Genomic DNA, 23,304 nt, shown 5'->3' with positions numbered 1-23,304 from the left:
AGAATGACCCCATCATTTTGGACCTCAGTTAAACCTGATCTATGGACTCTGCGCCCCCCTTCCTCCCAAGAGACAGCTCAGCAAGACACTACGCCACAAAGCCAGGAGGTAGACAGCAAAGGATACTGGGAAACTCCAGGCCAGCAAACCAAGACCAATCTGTGAAAGGAGACGTGAGCTGTTGGGCATCAGTACAGAAGGGCTACTGACTGAAAGCATCAACTGAGACAGAAACGAAAACCAGTGCATCTCCAGGTTCCAAACCTTCCCACCTGTAGCCTCTTCCCCAGCAAACCCACAACAGGCAGCGCTGACCATGGTGGCCACAAGAGGAAGGACAGAGGGTTCTTAATGATAATAAATCCTTATGTTTATAAAGCGCTTTACAGGTAATGGGGACTCCCCTCTACCACTGCCAATGTGCAGTCCCTTACCTGGATGATACAGCAGCAGCCAGAGTGCTCCAGTCCACTCTCCACACACACCAGCTCTCAGTGGGGAGGAGAGCAGAGTGATGAAGCCAGTTCAGAGATGGGGATTATTAAGAGGCCATGACTGGTAAAGGCCAGGGGGAAATCTGGCCAGGACACCAGGGTAGCACCTCTACTCTTTTTCGAGAAACACCCTACTATTTTTAATGACCAAGGGAGCCTTAGCCTTAGCAACCTTAGTTTTTTCCAAGGAGGTCTCCCATCCAGGAACTGGCCAGGGTCACATCTGCCGAGCTGCAGTGGGCTATCAGTGGTGAGTTGCAGGGTGATATGGCTGCTGGCACAAACCAGCCTCAGCTGGTACTGCATTTAGGCTGGGGCCAATGACAACGACAGCCCTGGGGTACCGGTACCCTCTAAGGAGGAATCTGTCATATCACCTTCTGCAGAACACCTCTTGTTTGCGAGGGCAAGAGAACTACAGGAAGGATCTGTTCCCAGGGTTCAGCAAAGACTCCAAACTCTGTTTTTTTTGTTTTAAGACACACATTCAATTTATATGACTTACTGATCTAATTTCAACTTGTTACCCAAAGTGGTTTAGATTAGACCGGGCAAACAGCTGATGGACTACTTATGCTATAAGCTCAATTGTGGGTCTTAATGCTAATTAACTGCAGTTGGAGGCTCAATCCTCCAGTAACAAGGATATACTGTAGGATATACAGGGCTGCAAGGTGCACCAGCTATATCGAGACTGGGAACAAAGAGAAGTTAGTTTCACGCTGAAAAGCAGAAAGAAGAAAAATGGAAATGTTCGGTCTGTGGCGGGAGTATGAATACAGGGCAGTGGGGTGGGTGAGGAGGATAAGAAAGCGAGAGAATAGGTAGGGGGAGGAAAGAAGAGGAACAAAGACACTAAAATCTGAGAGACAATAATAATAATACACTTTATTTTATATAGCGCTTTAAAAGTAACTCAAAGTGCTTTACAGTAAAGTAAAAGTTCTCAAAGTGCTTTACAGGTAGAGGAAAAAGTTGACAATGAGAGAAAAGGTAACAAAATTAGTACAAGAAGATGCAAGGGGCTGACACAGAACCGGTTAAGTAAAAGCCCTTCTGAAGAAGGTTTTGAGTCTGGATTTGAAAGCGCTCAGGGAAGGTGACTCTAGGGCTGGGTGATATTGCCAAAAAACATTATCATGATAAAAATTTTCATATCAGTCGATATCGATAATTATCACGATAAATGTCAAATCATTATTTCTTTCAAGTTTAAAGGCAGATTTTTTCTCCTGAGTGAAAGTTGAAGAAACCAGACAGTTAATTGGTAAATTAAACAACTTTTTATTTTAAGAACACAACAAACACTTGCCAAACAGCAGAAACATTAAACAAATCTGTTAGCTGCCCGGTCTGCAACACGCACGCGCACTCGCGCAGTATTTTGTGCGCATGAAAGCATAAACATATATATCGAACATTTATCGAACTTTTGTAAAAATTATATTAAGGAAAATTATGTCGCGATTATTAGCGTTATCGAATTATCGCCCAGCTCTAGGTGACTCTCTGATATCCTTGGGAATAGAATTCCAGAGCTTTGGTTCATAGCAAGAGAGGCCCTTTGCCCATAGTATGTAGACGAGCTTTGGGGATGAACAGGAGACCAAAGACAGATGAACGAAGGCTGTGAGGTGGGAAGTAGGATGTCAATAAGTCAGACAGGTACTGAGGTGCCAAACCACGAAGGGCCTTATACTGTAGATGAGCATGAGGATTTTGAAGTCGTCATGAAACAGAAGCCAGTGCAAGGACTCCAGGACAGGAGTAAGCTTGCGATCTGGTCAGGATTCTGGCTGCCGAATTCTGAACATACTGAAGTTTATGCAGTGTGGATTTGGATACAGCAGCAGGTATGGCAAATTCTGTAGAAAGCAGAAGTCTGTAAGTGAACAGAGAGCTCGTCATTGGCTTACTTTTCAGAGAAGAATTAGCCTGTACTTTATTCCTCTGCAGTTTGCATGCTGACATAGATTCCCTCTAACCTCCTATTAAGAATGTGTGCACGCTGGCCTTTTCAAAGACAACCATGCTGCTGCAGACTGCCACACCTCCAAGCGTACAGTGCACAACGAGATTTCAATTAAGGCACAAAGCAGGCTAGTGAAACCTACAGTGATGCATCTGCATGCTCCACATTCCAAATCTTTGTTTTCATTATGCTTAAAGGGCTGCAAAATAAAAGAAGGTAAAAATACACACAAATATGTAATTTCTCCCACATAAGTATCATACCTTCACTCGAATACTTAATGTGCGATTAGCATAATAAGATATTTCATTTAAATGAGCTAAACTGCATTTAAGCTTACATCTAAAAAAACGTCTGTCTCATATAACCATGTCAGGCAAGAACAAACTTATACTGCCCGACAGTATAAGATCTGGAGCACAGTTTTAACGAAAAAGGGCTCTGTAAGAGTCTGTAATAGTCTCTTTTAACTATAATGAACTGGCTTATTAGATACGATGTACACACTACCCAGCTCAAATTATACAAGTGCTTAAGAAAAAAAATGGAGTAAACTGTTGTGCACTTCACAGGAGAACCAGACTGAATTATTTTTAATTAGAGCTGTGTTTCTGGACAGTATTCCTTTGTGGAAATGAAGATACTTTGCTAAAACAGCCCATTTTCAGCCATACATAGCACCTCTATATTTTGATTCTTTTTGTGTCCTGTAACAGGTCTAAAGTTTTAAGAAATATTTGTTCCTCTCCTACAAGAACCAGGGGACGCACAGAGCCCCTGGACCGGGGACTGCTGGGGGACGTCTCCGCCTGCCAAGCTGGTGTCGATCTCCACCGGAGTGGGAGGCCGGGCTGGAGCCGCCGGGACTGAGACACTTCCCAGCGCGCATCGCGGGCACGTCCGCCCACCAGTCCGCCAAGCAGCGCTCATCCTCTATTTTTAAACTTGCCCTGCAGCCCCCATGGGTTAAGCCAGGACAATCCGTTTTCCTGGCTGCAGCTCAGAGTCTTTTTAAACATGTTTCCCATCTCAAAGCCCAAGCAGCAGACTTTTCTCTTTACACAGCAGAAAGATCGAGGCAGCTCTACTGTGTCGAGATTCCTAATATATTGCGCTTCTTACTTCAGTCAACTCGACCATTTGGCCACCTTTACTGGGGAACAGCAAGGATTTTTGGTCACAAGCAGCACAGAGACACGCCGCCATGCAGACATTAAAGGGCATCTCCTTCCCCTCCCCCTAATTACCAATGAGTAATTAAGTTTTCATTGCATTGTGTATGGAGACAAAGTGGGCTTCAGCTTTAATGAGTCCCTCAGCTCTTATAAGAGGGTGAAGCCCTCCATGCTAATCTGACCCAGTTCTATCCCACCTTCTCCCTCTTTCAACACTTGTGCTGTTAGAATCATTCTAAGAGGAAACTAACGGCTCTACATTTGAGGGGAACTGATGAAGTTCAGCCCCACTTGGGGCAGCAGCTGTCCCACTGCCCAGCGGACCAGGGACAGGAGAGAGATACTGCCTCGCCAGTTCAGCTATGGAGAAACTTTAGGGAGAACCGCCTGTCCAAGACAGAGTGGTATTTAGGCAGGGCAGTGGACTGAACCCCCCTCCCCCAGCAGAGAGGCAGTGCTCCCCTTCTCTGGAGCACACTTCATGAAACCTCCTGTTAATTTACACTGGCAGAAACCTATGCTGCCAACTTAAAAGCCAAAAAGTCCGACGTCAGGTGTGTGGCAGCGGTTAAGACTGAATTAAGTGATCTGAAGGTCCAAATTCCAGTCACGGCTGTTGCAGCCTCAAGCAAGGTACTTCAGCCGGGTTACTCTGGAAAGCTCAGGCTTGTAAATTGGTCCTGAAATATATAGTATAAATGTATGGGTTATTGTAAACTCCATATATTGCTTTGGTTAAAGGTCTCATTATTAATCATTAATTTGATTAATTTGACATCTCAACTCATTGGCTTCACCAAAGACATTTTAAAAGTGCCTCTCCGATATAGAAATAGTATTGCATGTGTCAGAGCACAGGCTAGGTTCTGCAAGCACATAATGAAGAAGACACTAGCATCCCATACGCCAGTTAGATTTATTACAGATTTACTTCCACCTTCGCCTCCACCTTTATTGCTCTAATATTATCAACTTTTTTTTTTCTTCAATTAAGAGCTCCTTCCTCTGCTGATAAACCTCTAAATACATGAAATCTTATCCTGGCAAATTTCCTCAGGGACTGTATCTGTGTGCACTAATACCCTGGCATGCCACACTCTGTTAAGCGCAATCATTAGATTAAAAACTAATTCCAGCTATTAGCATTGTTCGTATGTTCATTTGTAGAGGGAAAATCCTCCAAAAGCGACAGGACTCTAATTTCCTATAGACGTTTATGGGTCCTGCAGCTCCCTGGTGGAATAGAACTCACACATCTAAATGCATGTGTTATTAACATTCTTATTGAGATGAAGGCCAACCCTTCATCTGTCTCATGACCTCTGGTTTCTGTCTCATGACCTCTGGCAAGGTTGGGCACAGACTACAGACACACAGACATTTATACCCTTTGTAATCTTGGTCTGGACCGCCGCCACGGTTTATTATCTTGGTGTCATTTGTATATCCTAATGTACTGTTATTTTGTTAGTCTTCTATCTACCGTGTTAAACTACAGGATCTTCTTGTCCTTTGTCCTACTTGTGTGTCGCCAGCCACCTTCAGTATGTGTGTGGCTGGACTCTGACTCATGCACGGGCTGAAACAGAGTCTTGCCGTGGTCAACAGGGGGCGTCAGAAGCAGGCTTCAGCAGTGCTGTCTTGCAGCTCTGGAACCTGGGTCCAGTTCCTGGGGCGCTGTCTGTGTGGAGTCTGTGTGTACTTTCTCCCTGCGTTCATGTGGGCTTCCTCCAGGCACTCCGGTTTCTTCCCACAGTCCAAAGGACATACTGGAAGGGTAATGGGCAACTGGGACAATTGGCCCTGGTGTGAGCGGGTGCGTTTTGTGTCTGTGTTTGGCCTGCAATGGCCAGGCATCCTGTCCAGGGTGTATCCCACTGTGTGCCGTGTTAGGCTCCAGCTTCACCAGCGACCCTGTACTGGATAAAGCAATTTAGAAAATTGATAGATATGCAAGTTGTGACTGACAGCAGACATGGTGACACATGAAATGAGGCCCCAGTTCGTGATTCTTGCACCTTAGCCGCCTATTTTTTACAACAGGGTACATTCCTACATACCAGCCAGCCAGTGTAAGCCTCTTTGGAATCTCTGAGTGGGGTTATGGACTGTCCTGTAGTAGAAGATGCTATAAATCTCTGATGACTACAATCGATAAGACAAATTAATCAAATGAAGGCCTGGTCTGTAAAAGTCAGCTACCACACAGAAGGCTGGTCCCTGGGTTTTCTTTGCATTTGTATGTGGCGGTGAAAGATTTTCATGCACTGAGCAGTCACGGGTTACAGGAATGCAGAGAATAATCTGGCATTTCTGATGGCAAGTCTGTTCTCTCTCTGCCATTTCACACTGGGTCTTCGCTCTCTTTCAAAATTCAATTTACTTAGGAAGGACAAAAATCAACTTAAAAGCTACTTAAGAATAACTAAACCAACCCCCTTTCCCCCGACCCATGACAATTTGTCTCCTTACTGGAAGTGCATCGCTTTCTATGGACTACAATTCAGAGAAATACATTGTTCATAATACAGGATTCTTTTGTCTCTCCAGAATGACAATGAGAAATGTCCTTCTAGTGCAAAAACAGAGAAAAGAACTCAAAGCCAGATTCTTTATCCCATTACTAGTGTGTTGTTGTGCAAAACATTTATTTGTTTTCCTTCTTGTGATTAAAGTGGCTGCTGAGATTCGACCTTGACTGCTGTTAAAAAGAAATCCCTGTTATATTCTCTCTGTTACTGTGGTAGTACAAATAGTTCCTGAATGCTGTGTTCTTTAATTACACTTTTTATTGTTTTTGGTTGACTGCAATGGGATTCTTTTCTAAATGCATTATGCTGGTATATGATTTTTCAGGGGAAGGCATCTGAGTGGTCTCACTGGTAAAAGTTTGTGTCTGTGCCACAGTATGTCATAGCAGAGGTTGTGGGTTCAAGTCTGGGCTATGTTACAATAGACGTTCCGAGTTGAAGTCTTGGATGTGTCATAACAGAAGTTGTGGGTTTGAGTTTGGGTCACAGCAAAAGTCACTGGCATGAGTCTGTGTTGCAGGTCAGCGTCTGCGCTATGTCACAGCAGGTGTTGCAGATTCAAGTCTGTGCTGTGTCATACCTGAAGTCAAAGGTTTGAGTCAGCACTAAGTCACTGCAAACGTGATAAAATCAATTAACTCTATAAACATATAAATGTATGGACAAGATACAGTATTCTGAAGGCTTTCTGTACTAGAAGTTGATGAAGCTAAACATTTGGAAAAGTACCCTCCCTTGAGATCTGCCTATGAAAGAAAATTGAAACAAGGAGGATCTGAATCAGGAACTTTGTGAACTCCTGTCTGATTATAGTCAACCTGGACTACACGTACTGTAGCTACAGTGGCAAAGTGCTCTTTCCAAGTAGGTAATGAATTCCATGAACCATCCTTTTGTATAAAAACACGCAGTACTGGTTTCCAAATTCGGCTACATAAAATCAATGCTGTAAAGAATACAGACGAGCACATTGTTCAAGAAAAGCCTGCAGTTTTAGTCAGAGCGAGTTTAAGTGATTCATTACAGGCCTGGGAATACAAAGACGTGTGGGTTACAAGGAGATGCTGTTCTGCAATGGAACAGCACAGCCTTGTGGCAGGACTGTTGTAGCGCATTCAGCTAGCACAGACTCTGGGGCTGCTGATACAGACATGCAGAAGACCTGCCCAGCCCTTGCTCTGATTTACATCAGAATATAATGCCAGCTTTTTCCCCCCTAAAATTCAGCGCCCATATTATTTGCATCCTCTATTTCTTTCCTTCCCAATTTGCAATCACCTGAAGGCTGGTAACACAAAGAACGAGGAGCCCTACACAATTGGGTCCCAGTACTAGTACATTTTTCTTAATAAGAAAGAGAGGTAAATTTGTCCACCTTCTTGAACTTAAAAGGCTTTAAGAATGAGCCACTTTCTGACTTCACCGAAGACTATGGTTCCTGCTGAGAGGGGCTCAAGAGGATGGACATGTGCTCTTTCAGCTGTAGACACGCCCTACCTTATTGTCACAGCTGTACGGAGATGTTACAGTTGGGGGGGTGAAAGAGCAGGTACTGGCAAGCACCAGGGGAAAGGAGCAATGTGACATCAGCTCTCTGCAAGCTTGACATCACTTTTGTCTCCTCACATTCTTCTGTATTATCTCACTGTGCTAACAGGTGTTCTAGAAATGGACACAATTAAGGGAAACGCACACGGGCACTTCAGACCCTCCTCCCTTTGTGACACGCTACGGTAGCCCCGCCCCTTCCCGGCTCCTACCTGTCTGATTGGCTCGGGGACTCGGTATTTACAGCAGGCGTGGGTGAGCCGCAGAGCTGTGTCCAGGCTTATGCGGTGACCCACTGAGACGTAAATAGGTTTTGTGCTCTTATCCGAGCTTCGCAGAGCCTGTGAGAGGTAAATAAAAGAGAAGCCAAACGGGGCGGTCTCGTTAACCTGCCAGCTTCCGTCAAGAGACCAGCACACAGCTTGCGGAACGCCTCCCATCGTCAAACCCGTACTCGCCGCCCAAGATCCCAGGAGGACTCACCTGGCCCAGGACTCTCCCTGATCTGGTCTTCAGAGGGAAGGAGTCCCCTCCTTTCTGGAGCAATGAAATCTGTCAAAACAAAGCAGAGGGAGCTCTGGCTGAGAAAGACAGAGAGCCAAAAGGGGAACAGGGAAGTCTTTAATAAGTGTCACAGGGGATTCTCTGCCAGGTTTAGCAGAGACACAGCAATGTGATTTAGTCACCGATGTACCAGGAAGCGCCTTCTTCTCAGAGCAGAGCACGTTAGTCTGCTGTGCTGGGAATAGGGGATTAGCAAAAAGGATGCTAATTCCCCCCGATGGCAGTAAGGGAGAGTAATTGCTTGTAGGTGACACTTGTAGAAATCCCTTGATTTGGACTGGAAAACTAGCACAAATCCAGGCTACCAGGGCCTCAAGCTGCTGTGGGGGCAGATGCACACAAACAATTTAAAATGTTGCATTTCCCTTTCACTCCCTGCTCCGTATTTAAGACACGAAAGGTTCATGACACCAGCTGGTGACTTTCTGATGAGGGGACCTCTGCACGCCTCTGTCTGAGCAAGTCGCCGAGCCCCTGAACTGAGAGTCATTGATACCGTGGTACTTCGTCCCGGCGCCAGACTGCGATGAAGAAACAGGCAAGGAAACGAGCCATCACAGGTATTTACTACCCACTTAAGAATCACTTGACAGTCATCGCTCAGCTGCTCAATCAATGCTTCATCAGCAGGCAGCACATCAGCCAGTTTGGGTTCAGTGATCGGAAGGGAGGTCTGTGGCCCCCGTTGGGTGAGAGGCAGTAGAGCCCTACGCCCGCACCAGACAGGTCTACCGCCAGACTGCGTTGTGGCCCAGAGAGTCACTGTGAACACCGGAGACGGGGAGGACAGCACCTCTTCACCTGATCTCTGTCCCCACGGGACAGGAGTGCAGGCTCATGAGAGTTAACCAAACTTAAAATACACAAGCACTTTATACACTATATTATTATAATACATACCAGGATACTATTCTTAAATGGCATCTTAAATGAATAAATTCACTAGAACACCAACGTTACCACGTGCAAGCATGAGTAAGTGTTCAGCAAATACACAAGAAACCTGTTTAAACAAACACTACCTATCAGACTTAATACATTCCAAAAAATAATTACGATTTAGATGTAAGATGCCAGTACTTATATCCACCACTGTTTATGTGGTCCATGCCCGTGCTCCGATTCTAAGTGCAAAGGAAGAAGAGGAATTTGATTCCCTCTCCCTCCTACCCTGGAACAGCTGTGCAAATGTGTCAGTTAAACAGCAGGTCTCTCTCTGTCTCTCTGCTCCCTGCAACTGAAATACGCCCTCCTCTTCCTTGGTGTTCACTCTCTTGCAACTGCTGGAAAGATCACACATTAATCCCTGTCACAGGTGCCCCAAGAGGGCACTGCATGGAGAAACTGTGATATTAAGCACAACAGATGGATAGCTGCACCTGCACTGCTCTCTATATTGCAGCCACTTTAATTCAGAACACTTTGTACCATAACAATTTCTTAAAACCACTCAAGATGCTGACAAGGGGGGAACAAATACGTCTGCAGCCAAAACAAACAAAATAAAAACAAGACATCTAACCCTGGAAACTGACAGGCGGATCCAAGCTTTATTCGGTAAACACGAGGCATTTTGAGTGATCTCCAAAAACTGTACTACTCCCAAGTGCTTGGACTGGGGGACCAACTCAGACACCACCCAGTCACATCAACCAAACACCTGCAAATCAGACGCTACACTAACAAAGAAAAGAAGCGCAGTCTTCTTAATGAGTCTTTAAAGGTCCCACAGGAGACCCTGGACAATCCAATCATCTTAAACACTTAAAGCCCTTCACTTAATTAATCAACATGGGAAAAAGTCGCTGGGCTGGGTAACTGTCAATTTCTATTCTTATTTCACAGTAAATGTTTGCACTAAAACTGTAAAAATATGTATATAAGATCCACATGGCCAACTGTCGATACTATACAGTATGTTGTTGACTGCTGTGTTTAAAGGAACTGTTACGAAGGGCACTACAGATAAAAGACTGACTTTCCTCTTATTAGTGAAGCACAGACGTACAGCTGGAAAGTGTGGAAAGGAAACAGAGAAGAGAGTACGACCCTCTTTGAATTTTTCCTGCAGGCCTATGTTGGCAGAGGAGAGCAGAAATGCAGACAGGGAGACTGAAATGATACCCTGTCTTCCCAAAATCTGTTCCAGCACCTGTGACTACAGCCATCTCTTCTTCATGCCAGGCTCTCGCCAAGGAGCAGAAGATTTATTTTTTAGTATCATGATTACTGCTCTCTGTTGAACAGTGCCCCATAAAGACAGAGTTTAGAGTCAGAGAGTTCAGCAGAATGTGCGAAAGCACACACACACACGTAGGTAGTGTTATTTCCCTTGCCAAGCAATTACACCGTGACAGGGCGATCAAGGCAGCAGCCAGAAAGTCCTGTGTGTGGGGATGTCAAAATGACACAGATTTCTTTGCAACAAAAGACAAAAACAAACAGCATCCCTGGCCCCTCGAGAGCAAAAATGCTCGGAATGCAGAGTCACAGGCTGAAAGAGAACACAATGGCTCAGAGAAGGAAAAACGCACATAAGCATGAGCCCAATTCTCCAGCACAGTCTGTTCCACATGACCTGTCAAGTAATCCTCACATGGCCAACGATCAGAAACACGGCTCAGAAACGAGGCCGTGTTTCACACCGTCCCCCGCTCGGCGGCTTAAACAACAACAACAACCCCCCAAAAAAAGCTGAGGCATGATGCACTTGCAGTATGTTAAAAAAAAGTCCAGCGGCTGGCAAGGACCATGCCCTTGTTCATTCCCCGTACTAGTGATCTAGAGTCTTCTCGCGTATCTTCGTACGTTGCTTTGGATAAAAGCACCTCCCAAGTAAATTAATACTACACAGCTGCACAAGGGAGCGGGCACTTTCAATAGTATCTGCAAGAACAATGGCACCAGATATGGCAGCTCTTCTCTGGAAACAAGGGAATCTATCGGATACTGTTAAGGCCGATTGAACTTTTTGCGCTTAATTTGCAGTGAGCATGGGACTGTAATTAAGCAGGTACACCTATATATTTATTACTAAAGCACTGGTCCTCTGAAACCCATTTAACCATTAATCCTAATCTACCAGGCCACAAAAGCACTCTGAGTGAACTGGGACATGCAGCTTCATATTAAGAGTCAGATTAGCTCAGGCACGGGAATGTATCCTGGGGACAGTAATGGCAGAACCAACTGCTTCGTAATTGAGCTGGAGTGAACTACTCGGAGATAATCGCTCCCTGCACACACGCACGCGCCCTCGCTCACTCACCTCCTTCAGTTTCTGTTTAGCAGGGCACTTGCTCACCAGCCTCGACAGACGCCCAGCACTAATGATCTCATTCAAGAAAGTCAGGTAAAAAAAAAATACCCCCCCCTGCAAAATACAGTATGCGTAGAAAAGCTCATCTTGACTCCAGTGCACTTCTTTGTGAGCAGCAGTAGTCAGGGGCGACTGGGGAAGCAGCAGCAGCACTGAGGAGGAGAAATATTCAGGCTGGACAGGAACCCCTTCCATGAAAGAAAGCCCATGCAAATGTTTTCACAGTTGGAGGGTGCAGAAGGTGCATCGCCTGTACCCATGAACACACACCTGCCTCTTCCTGTGCACACAGAAACCAAACACTAAATGAGCTGGAGGCGAGGGGAGACACAGAAGGAATCCTACTGGCTGGATCTGGAAAAGACTTCTTGTGCTATTCACCTCCAAGCCATCTGTTCTCTATGTACCTCTCAGTACTCCTCTCTTGCGGCACATTCTTGCTCTTTCTCTTCCCTCCCCCCACCCCACAATGGCCATCTTTCATTCCCTACCCTTAACACGCCCACCTCTTTCTTTCCCAATGCTCACCCGTTTCCAACTGTCCAACCCTTGTCTCTGTGTCCCTGGCTATTCCTATATCCTTCACTCTCCCTTCTCCACTCACGGCACCCCCACCACCACCAGATCACTGCCTTCAGCATCTCGCCATCGCCCCCCCTTACCTTGTGCTGGTGCTCCTGCTTGTCCTCCATCCCGTCCACCTGCAGTAGGTTCTTGGCCACGCCGATGCAAGGCAGCCCGGCAAGCACCCCAAGGTGGCAGGCCAGCCCAAACTCTGCAGGGCCCAACACATACAGCCACTGAAGACACTGCACACTCCTGCGGGTGTGAGCCAAGAGCAGCAGTGTGGTGCAGCGCTTGGGAATCTGGTTGGGAAACTGCAAAGCTGTGGGTTCACATCGCAGGTGAAACATGGCCTCTTGCAGCCCTGAACAAGGTGCTTCACCTGGATTGTCCAGGGGTGCAAATGTTGGATGCTTTGGACTCGTTTGCTTATTTAGGAGATGTTCTCCCGATCATCTATCCTTTGAGGCTGCTTATAAACCTGCAGGATGGCAGTTCTCTGAGACTGCAGAACTGGACATTCCTTCTCTAGACAAAAGTTTTTGCATGCTGGTGGCCTCTATTGAAAACAAAATGTAAAGCTGGATGCCTGTTTTGAAAACAAAATGTAAAGTCCCTGGTTTTTCATACTTCCATTGATTTATGAACCTAATTTGTTTTTTGAAAACTGTAAGGTGAATATTCAAAATTTAAAATTAAATTCAAGTAGAAAAACAATTATTTGTTCCTGAGGTGTAGAAAATCTACCAATTACTTTACTGTAACACTGCACCAAATCTTCAGAGTAGAACATTATGGTTTGTTTATGGTAATGGCCCTATTAACCCTAGAACAATAGTCAACAAGAGAAGCATAACAGAGAAGATAAATAAGGCATAAAACTTCGTGGAACTCAGCTGTACCGAAGAACTGTGTTGTACGAGACCGTACAGAAGGTTACTCTGTGAGGATGGCATCTGTGAAGGATGTTCCTTCATCATCACAAAAAGTTCTTCATAAGTCCAAAAAATGCAAGCTTCATTATAAAGAGAATCTATAAACCGGGTGTTTGTAAATTGATGGTTTTGTGAATGACATAATTGTATGACAGCCTCCCTTGAGTCCTTAGCGACTTATTTCCAAGACAGCAGGTATCCTGTGAAACTGATTAGTAAATGGTCTACTTGATAATTCATTAAACTGGTGATCACTCTGTTTTCAAAATAAGCACAACACATACGCATTCCTGCTCAGGAGTTACAGCATGCTCTTCGCCATAATTATATACAGAGAAGAGAGGAATTTGAAAGAAAAGCCAATCAATTTAAACACATGCTTGCCAACAAAACCCCGACACAGCATGCAGCAGACTCACCCCTGTAGTGGAACAGCCCGTTCCCATCCACGAATATCACCTGTAGAGACAGACAGCACGCCGAGAGCTCCAGCACAGCCTGTAAACACTCAGGAATGGCCTGCCTGTTACCAGATGACTCCCCAGTGTGCAAATGAGGAACTTTTCTTACTTAGCAAACACCACTAACATACAGGCAGTAACAAAAAAATGAAAATGAAACAGGAGGTCTTAGATATGGTGTGGTTTATGATGTGTAATTTCTGCAATGCAAGTCAACTTAGCAATTCACGCATTCACTACAGGTGCTATTAAACATCATAACAATCCCTCCCACAGCAGTTAAAAATGTTAAGCTTTCATGACACCAGTCTTTCCAGAAACCAGTGTAGGAGTCCTGCAGAGATGGGTGAAACAGTCTGTTCATTTCCCCCCTCAGACGAAACTGGACAGCCGCTGGGCAGTGGGGTACGCGTTATGAGGGCGGAACAGGATGAAGACCCGAGCGAGCGAGCTGGGCGGCGTGACCTCCGACCTGCGGCAGGCGGCTGGGGTCACTCCGCTCCAGTCGGTGCACAGCCTCCGCCAGACAGGGCGCCTCCCGGAAACCCAGGAAGCCGGCAATGTAGGGGGCGCCGAGGTCAATCATCTGGCTGTCCTCGTAGAGCACCTGGCCGGAAGACGAGAGCAATCGGGAAGCAGAGGAAGCCAGGAGGCGTGGGCACGGCGTAACAACTTCGGCAAGCACACCGAGCGCTGGCAGAGAGGTGCCATCACCTCCTTCGGACACTTCTCAAAAGACTGGGCGCACATCACAAAAATCCCCCACATCAGAAACCATAACATACCTGAGGAGGCCAGGTGTCAGCTCTTGTGAAGGTACCTTCTGGCTCATGTGGGTGCTAAACATAACCCCTTCAACACAACTCGGTGCCATATTCTGTTGCACGTAATCTCCACCATGGATTAGAGGAGCACAGACTGCATCTGCAGCTGATGCAGGGGCTCCCAGACCTGGTCCTGATGCCCCCCCACACCTGCTGGTTTTCATGCCAGCCCACCTTCATTGGGAAGCGGAAGTTGCTTCATTGGAACATTTCCATCTTGTTTATAGTCACAAGTTTGGGATTAAAGATTAAAGCTCCAACACGTATGAGAGCTGGGAACGAACAGTTCAAATTCATCTCATTATTAAAAAGTCAATGAAGGGTCTGACTGTGTAACTGGAGAGCTCAGCTGGGATGAAAACCAACAGGCGCGTGAGTCATCAGGACTAGGACTGGGGCACCACTGAGGTAATGTAATGCATTCCTGACGAATGAAAGGACTAGTTTTGCTGTTTGCAAAGGTGCAAAGGGCAAAGGTGTTGAACAAAACCCAGCGTGTTTAATGCACTCGCCGAAAGCCAATGCAAAACGGGTCCAACTTGGCATCAGATCCTTCTGGATTGCCGGGACTACTCACCGCTGCCACTAGGGGGAGACTCTGTGAGCACTCATCTGCATGCAAAGGCAGAATGAGGTGTGTGTGTGTGTTGGGGGGGGTGTTTGATGAGTGCCAGGTTGGGAGGCAGTCAGAAGTAAACAGATGTGACTGCTTCAGCTTGGCAAGGAACATTTAATTAGGACTGTATATTCCATTAAAACAGCAAATGTGTCAGTGTATCAATGTAATGAGCTGGCAAAACAAAACCAACAGTGGGGGGAGGGAGCGGCGCGAAGTTCTGGAGCCTGGCAGCACCGCCGGTGATGCTGGGAGAGCAGCTGGGACCTCAGCCTTCAGAGTTCAGAGAGGAGGACAGAAGACTAAGGGCAGTGCACAACATACACACACATCACCACAATTTCATTAGCTTAATTGCATTTATGTTTTTGTGCCAATCAACGTCAGTGCCTGTCAGGCGCTGGGAGAGCGCACCCTGGATGTGCCCTTGCGCGGCATCAGTCTGCGCCCCTCCGAGCGCCCTGCCCCTCACCCTGTGTGCACTCACACACTCACACACTCACGCTGCAGCCCGCTCCAGTCAGACCCCAGGGACCGCGCAGAAGGCCACCATCTGTTTTCGCTCTCGCTCCTGTTGCCGACGGGCCTGGGGAGTGTGTCTGGCATTCCAAGTGCGCCGCACCGCGAAAGGAAATTTCACCGAAACACACCATAACCCTGCAGCCCACCAAGGTTCCCAGGAGCGTGCCTCTGCGATCACACCTCCGTCACTGCCACGCGGTACGGGCGGACCTCAAGCACAGCTGGCCTCTGGCTTCGCCTCTTTCCCTTACCAAGTGATTAAGTCTTATAGATCCCCCAGGCTGCAACGTTTCTCCCAAGACGGACCAGAGCTATGACTTAGGTGCCTCGTGCAGTTTCCCCTGCAGCCTCTGCGTGAGACCGAGGGAGAGGAAACCTGCTACACAACAGGTTTTGGAGAGGCTGCAATGCAAACAGATCAAGTGGCGCAGCTGTGAGGGTCAGGGAGGGCAGCAGATATCGAGATCCTAAGTTATTTTTGCCTTTTTAACCTCTGCGTGAACATTCGGTTCAGATTTCTTTGTAAACCAGAAGACTGAATACAAAATGGACAACTCTGAGGAACATATAAGTTTAGGACTGAAGACTAGCTGACATTAAACTATATATTTTTTTCTGATATTGATAAGAAACGTATCCATTTCCTTACGCCAGCCACCGGGCACCATATCACACCACAGGGCACAACTGGGTGCCACGCAAGGCTGTTGACAAACACCCATGGCAACAAAGGACACCGCGTGGCGCACATCACCGCATCCCAGCAGCGACTATGGGAACAGGCAAGAATGCTCCTCCAGCTCCTAGACAGTCACCCCGCTAGGTGTCTTCCTGGCTTTAGAGCGTGAACCCAATTAAAAAATCAGCTTAATTGGGAAATTAAAAAAAAACATACAATAAGCAACCCCTGATCAGTAAAGATCACATGCACCAAAAAACGGCGTTTTCACTTTTATTTACCACTGTCGGAAACACTCCAGATCGCACCAATTAAACTATACCATAGAGAATTCTGTATGTTAGTTTTCCTTGAAACGTTTGTTGTTTCCTGTGTTTTTCCACAGTGCTTCACCACTGTTTTCTACGGTTTACCATGATTATTGTGCTTTCCTCTACTGGAATTGCACGGTCTACCACAGGAAGCCTTTGTAAGGAAGTACAAAGAACCGCCTGACCGAGCTAAAAACAAAAACCTGCACTGCGAGCTGATATTTTTAGAAGCCTTCCTACTGCCCTTCCAAGCCTTCAGACGCTCAGCTGTCAAACCTGCAGGAGTTTCAAACCCTGAGCGAGTTACCTGGCAACAACTCAGACCAGCGGCTTTGAGGTTTCAGTCCCGTTTGAAGTAACGGAGGAGCACCGATACAGCCACCCATCAAAAGAGCCTGGGCTGGCTTGCTCACTGGGGGGGCCAAACAGGTGCCTGTTTAACCCCCCCACCCCAGCTCACTCTTATTCCTCACGGTCCGCATCTCCCCAACCTGCCGGGACCTCGGCTCCCTACCTCGAGCTCCGGATAGCTCAGAACCGCCAGCTGGGCGCAGGCTCTGCGATCGTCCCCCTTGATGAAGGACAGGTCCACCCCGCCGACTCTGGTGAGCCCGGAGAATCCGGGGGCTGTCTGCCACTCCTCCGTGTCCCCCTCCACCAGCTGCAGCTTCAGCTGGGCCTGCTCGCTGCAGACAGGAGAACAACGCTGAACGGGAGCAGTGAGCAGAGAGCCCCCCCTCCCCTCCCCTCCCCAACACCACCACACCCAGGACTGCTTCCCACGAAGGTTTTATTCACGACGGGGCAAAAATGAGCTCCGTGCCTTTTCCTTCCCGGACTACCGACGGATCTCCAGCCAATATTCCAAAACTATCCGCTGGAAGAGTGAAATGTCTACTGAAACATGCAGGACACTGCCTGGACACTCCACTCAAAGGGCTTTACAGGTAATGGGGATCCCCTCCACCACCAGTGTGCAGCCCCACCTGGATGATGCACCGGCAGCCAGAGTGCACCAGTACTCTCCCCACACACCAGCTCTCAGTGGGGAGGAGAGCAGAGTGAGGAAGCCAGTTCATAGAGGGGGATTGTTAGGAGGATATGATTGGTAAAGGCCAGGGGGAAATTTGGCCAGGACACCAGGGTAACACCCCTACTCTTTTTGAGAAACGCCCTGGGATTTTCAATGTCCACACAGAGTTAGGACCTCGGTTTTACGTCACATCCGGAGGACGGCATCTTTTTACAGTATAGTGCCCCCGTCACTATACTGGGGCATTAGGACCCACACAGGCAGCAAGGTGAGCGCCCCCCTGCTGGCCCCATTAACACCTACCAGAGGGATCACAGGTGCTTGTGCTTGCTCCGAGTGGCAGGGCTGCCCTTTACAGGAGGCACAGTATCACCAGGGTTTTCTCCCTCTCTTGACTGTTGCAATGAAAACGAACGCAATGACTAAAGGTGGGAATGCTGCTCATAACCCGTTCGAGTCTCCCACAAATTTATTCGGACATCCTTCCAGATCTCACAACCTGAGCCCAGCTGGGTTACCTGCTGGTGCAAAATCACCCACACATGCCGTCACAGGACAGGAGAGGGAGCGTATCCTTTGCTCAGCTGAGCAGCCTTGACCTGGCTTGTTCTCTCTTGCTTAAACGTTTTGACCATTACCTTGGGGAAACAGGAATCAGATTTTGTCTCTTAGCAAAAAGGGGTCTGAAAGGTTTTTGTGACTCTGCAGGCGCTGACTGTACCGCACACAGGGGGGTGGGTACACAAATGAGACATTAGCTCTCCTAGTCAAGCTGTGGATGTTAAATGGTCAGCTAATTAAGGTTAACAATACTGCCCATGTCCAGCTTCTTTGGCCAGATGGCAACTGGAAGACAGGTGGCAACATTAAACTGAAGGTGGAAACTGCTGAAGGAGTATTTGGTGTACAAGAGAGGCTCTTAAATTATTCTCTGCATTCTTCTTATTTCAAAGTCTGCAAATTAAGATGAGCAGTGGTTAGGATGTAATTCCCTGTGAGTACAAAGCTGGGAGAAACACCCCATTCTACATCAGGGCACTGACTGAGCGATGAAATGCTACGCTGCCACATGACTCTGCGAGTCTCCAGAGAATGTGTAAGAGAGAGGGTTTTAGTTAGCTGGAGACCAGAGGAGGAGGAGGCTGCCTGGGGAAAGTGTCCACTCCCTGCCCTCACACTCCCCTTGCTGATCACAAATCAAGTACAAATTTAACAACGAGATGGCACTGGGAACTAGATATGATGTGGAATTATACTCCTATCAGCACTCTCAATAGCTTTGCAGATCAATGCCATTGTGCCTTCTGGCAGCCATCCACTGGTATCTTGGCAGGAAGCTGCTCTAATGCAGGAGAAGCAGCTCGATAGCACAGTACGTAATGAGAGACCTGATGGAGATTGGGGCAGTGGGGGCATCCCATAAGGCTTCTCCCGATTAAACATTTATTTTCCCATTTCGGCCTCGCTGGAGTCAGCCAAGCTCCGGTCGGTATTCCGGCTCGCACAGAGCCAGAGGCACGTCCAACCTCCATTCCTTCCGTTATTAATCCCGTAGGGAAATTGGACATGGTGCATTCTCCACGGATGCAAGGTCTACCCTTCTGAAAATCTGTATGAGCCATAAGAAGGCTGTCCGCAAGCTCACACAGGGCCTAATTCAAAGAGGGGGGGAAGATTTCTGCAACTTGCACCCCGTCTTTGGATGCTGCACACAAAGCTGACAGCGGAGTCAAACCGGCAATTGTGCACTCTTCATAAAAAGTTTCATTTGCATTAAAGGAAACAATCCAAACCCAACCTTGCATACAGAATGTAACAAAGTTTGTCTAACAAATGGGCATGATATAAAGTAAACAAGGTATAATGTGCCAGGCAGTGATATAAGAGTCTAAACACTGCATTTTTTAAAACAAAAAGATCTGGAAACTGACCAGCAAGGCTTTTACAAACATGGTTTATGTGATGCATGCTTTTTTGCTTTCGGCAACTAAGGCAATAGAATACCATTTACTGTGCAAGTTGTGTTCAAGATGTATTCAGCAAAACGTCTTGCAGGCAGTTTTAAAATGAAGTACCTGTGCAAAAACCTTAAAAATGTATATGAAATTTTACAAATGCATCTTCTGGGAGATTACAAAGGTAATTTTAGCTGACTTGTTTTATTCTAAGGCAGTAAGTTGCAAAAATTACTGGCCTTAATGTGTATACAGAGGCACAAAAAAATCAATCTGTATGTTTGGCTAGAGGCGATTGATTTGTTCCGACGGGTGAAAATGAAATTTTTATTTATGCAAATGTGTGTGTACCACATTGCAGACGCGCATTACAATAACATGCCTCCTGAAGAGAGGAATACTGCCATTTTCAGACAGAGGCAAGTTATGCAAAACCAGCACACGTCGCTTAATTAGTCGACAGGATCTAATTAGGCTGTGATTAAATATTAGACAGAGAAACAGCGTGAGACTGCAGTAAGTGCATGGTCTGTGTAGACACAGGGAGGCCTCTGCACACAGTGTTGGCATTTACAACACACAAATATTAATGTGTTGGATCTCTGCAGCGCTAACCTTTTGTGCGCCCTGTTAAATTGGGTGAAACAGCTCCTGACAAAACAGAACGCACAGTATCAAAGCAAACCATCTGTGGTACCCTAAAACAGTACTAATGCTCTTTATTACACATGTGCAAGACCCTGTCAAAAAGTTTGATTCTGCATTATCAACACTGTGTTTATTTAGCATTTTTCATATTTGTTTTTCCCCCCGGCACTTAGCCAAGTACTCTTCCTTTTCCAAAGGAACACAAAAATTGGAGAAGATGGCTGTAAAAGCTTGTCAGCAAAACTTTACTGTATCGCATAAAATCCGTGCTAGTCCACACATACTTAGCCCAGCAAAGATCTCATTAGGTTTTTCTTTTTCAACCTGCAGAATAAACAAGACCAGTAAAAAGTGTGGTTTAATGTCGTCAATCCTTTTTATGAAAGTGGCACAGAACACTTGCCACTGAATTCAGACAGCAAGGACAATAAACGGTTTCAAGTGAGGCACTGTCCCTCCATTTCCAACAATTCATTTTACATGAGGTAAAAATGCAGTCTTTGTCCTTGGTTTACTATACTTCACTGTGCTGTCTTACACTTTACCAGGCTATACTGCAGTACGCTCCCTATCCCACAGCACATATCTTCAGTATTTTTACTTTAGTCTGAGTATTTCAGTTCTTGGCTTTCTTCTGTGGGAAGGAACTGGCAGGGGTCAGCACGACTTGAGTGCTACGTTTGAAAAAAGAAAAACTGCACGTATAGTTCTTTTTGAACTTCAGTACATCAACTTGTTTCCAATATTGACACCCTGCAAAAAAAACAGAACACAGGGACTGCACACAATTTGTAAATGAAAAAAAGTTATTTATATTGTAGTACAACAAAGCACCTGCTGGTATGGCATTTTTTGTAAAGCTAAATAAACAAATCTGAAATGGGCAGCACTTATTGCACTAATGCTCATTCACTATCCAAGAAAGACCACAGGGTTTACTGTGAAAGGATGAGCAATTTGGAGAGGATCTTTCAAAAGAGATGGTGTGGATGGAGTTCGAGTCCATTGCTGCAGCTCTGCATGCACAGCAGGGATCTTCTGGGGACTACCTGGACAAGCTTTACAAATTCTCCCAGCACTGCATGTGCCTAATGAAACCTACAGACACACAGGCCCTACAAAGTTTGACAATTGTGCAGTATGCAAATTACAGTTCAGGTCTTTCTGACCAGCAGGTACCTAGTTGATCCAAGAACCTCATTCAACCATTTTTCTAAAAAGAAGCAAAGATATCAGCATCAACAATATGGCCAGGTGTCATGTTCCGTTCTTCCACGAACAAGAAGTGCTTCCTGTTTTTGGTTTAAAATGCACTTCATAGGTTCCACTTGTCAAGTACAGCCTGCACAAGTGATAATTATGAAGCCATTATGTTCTGAGGAACATGAAGACTGTAAGACTGGGTATTGTCAACAGAGGAGTAGATTTCTTCCACACAGAACACTTTCAAAAGGAGAACTGTCTTGCTCATCTGCCGTCTTTGCAACCCTGGTCTTGGAGGAAACTTTGTTTGCTTTTTTTCAGAGGGAGCTCTTAATCTCAGTCCAGTTGATCTCGCTAATTGATATTCTTGCATAATTAAGAGTTTTTCACCCTGATTCTACGCTCAGTCTTTAGTTTCAAGAATAACTCACAGTAGGGTTGTTTTTGTGAAGAAATTCAGCAACAGAACCCAACACCATTCACTCCTCAGATTTATTACAACAAGGTTTCTGGACAAACACGTATGCGATGACCAATTAGGGATGCCTGGACACAGGAGGGTATCAAAAACTCTCTGCTGGCTACAGGTTCGTTTAGTGCCCCTTTTCGCACCCGACTAAGAGCTGGTGTGAAATCCAGAGCTCGTTTCATGCTTGATTCCAGTTCATAACACCCTGCAAGTCCTTAAGAAATGAAAACGAAGCTGAGCAACTAAAGGTCAATTAGCCTAATTAGAACTGTATTGGAACAAATGCGGAGAAGACACAGGCACCTGAAAGACAAGGGTTTGAAGCCACTGTTTTAGGTCTTTAATCATCAAGCTCTTACAAAGCTGACCTAGTTTCTTACTTCTCCCCATGAAATCACTAATGAAGACCTACAGAGAGAAGAGCTGTCCTGGAAAGCACCGTTGTTACTTTCCACCTGCCGTTCTCGACAGCTAGATATGTTTCACCTCGGCACAGATAGTGATCCGTCACCAGTTACGTGTGTTAAGAGGACACAGGTTAACAGTAAGGTGTTGCCCTATACTTCTCAGGCCGAGAATATATACATATAATCTATACTTCCTCTGAGGTTTTCCACTTCCCCACACGTATCGACTCTTCCCGGACTGTGCCAACGCTTTCGGACACAGTCTATACCCCCTCTAGGTATTTGCGAAACCTATACCGACGTCTGTCGAGAAGTCAACACCTTTTAGGTTTTCACTACAGTGTAAAAATGTTCCGTGAGGCAGCACGGGGGGTGTTTCACTGAACCGAGCGCAGAGCTGTTGCTGCAGGACATTCTGCAGGGAAATAGTTTTGCACAGCTTGTATAATGCCCGTAAGGAACCCAGTTCGGCCGAATTCGGGTATTTATTTAGACAAAATGCTCACTGGAGAGTTTTTGGGTTTCTAACCTTTCCCACTGCTTGACCACCTCCTCCTGCGGCACTGCTGGCTTTTCTAAACCCACACAATGTGACCAACCGCCTGCCATTCTCTCTCCCAGCTGCTGCAGCAGGTCGTTCTTCCTGAAACGCGGCCGCGGCTGCGTCATTTCCGATACGTCATGACCGGTCAACCCCGCTCCTCGAGCGACCAGGGTATCCAAGGAACAGCACCTTTGAAAGAAGAGCGCTGCCGTCGATTGCAATGATTAAATTTGTTAAAATGACACGTATAGCTTGAACAATATATTTCCCCGAGAACGTAGACTTTGAAACATTAATACGTTGTACATTAAATACGTTTCTGATCGTTTCAGAAGCTTCAGTGCGGTCTTAAAATTGCTCCCTCTGTTTTTTTAATATGTTTTCATTCAGTTGCCAGAAACGCACATCATCCGGCGGGAGGTATTTGGATTTTTAATGCTCAGATGTGAGGATTATAACTCACCTGCTTTAGTTCCTTTTCCTCGTAGATCAGCTGGGGTCAATTCAGTCGGACTCTGGCCATCTGGCAC

At 46.3% G+C, this 23,304-nt stretch overlaps 1 protein-coding gene across 3 annotated transcripts in view; it reads right to left on the bottom strand.

Moving 5' to 3' along the window:
• Positions 1 to 22,918, bottom strand: part of LOC148652846 (endonuclease V-like) — a 28,689-nt gene extending 5,771 nt beyond the window's left edge. The window contains exons 1-8 of one of the 3 annotated variants that reach the window (XM_088600059.1): positions 22,760 to 22,918; positions 17,031 to 17,201; positions 14,036 to 14,189; positions 13,522 to 13,561; positions 12,266 to 12,378; positions 8,204 to 8,272; positions 7,933 to 8,061; positions 1,755 to 5,560 (exon numbers count right to left, since the gene is read on the bottom strand). In XM_088600059.1, the coding sequence (XP_088456185.1) occupies positions 5,531 to 5,560; positions 7,933 to 8,061; positions 8,204 to 8,272; positions 12,266 to 12,378; positions 13,522 to 13,561; positions 14,036 to 14,189; positions 17,031 to 17,201; positions 22,760 to 22,899 (846 nt within the window). In that variant the 5' untranslated portion in view covers positions 22,900 to 22,918 and the 3' untranslated portion in view covers positions 1,755 to 5,530. Of the gene's footprint in view, positions 1 to 1,754; positions 5,561 to 7,932; positions 8,062 to 8,203; positions 8,273 to 12,265; positions 12,379 to 13,521; positions 13,562 to 14,035; positions 14,190 to 17,029; positions 17,202 to 22,759 lie in introns of those variants that run through there. The other 2 variants (XM_088600058.1, XM_088600055.1) reach the window with 2 other exon arrangements.
• Positions 22,919 to 23,304: the final 386 nt, after the last annotated feature.

Source organism: Lepisosteus platostomus, chromosome 11 (assembly GCF_059453375.1).
Source record: "Lepisosteus platostomus isolate fLepPlt1 chromosome 11, fLepPlt1.hap1, whole genome shotgun sequence".
Taxonomy (NCBI): domain Eukaryota; kingdom Metazoa; phylum Chordata; class Actinopteri; order Semionotiformes; family Lepisosteidae; genus Lepisosteus; species Lepisosteus platostomus.
This window is presented reverse-complemented; position numbering and strand designations above follow the sequence as displayed.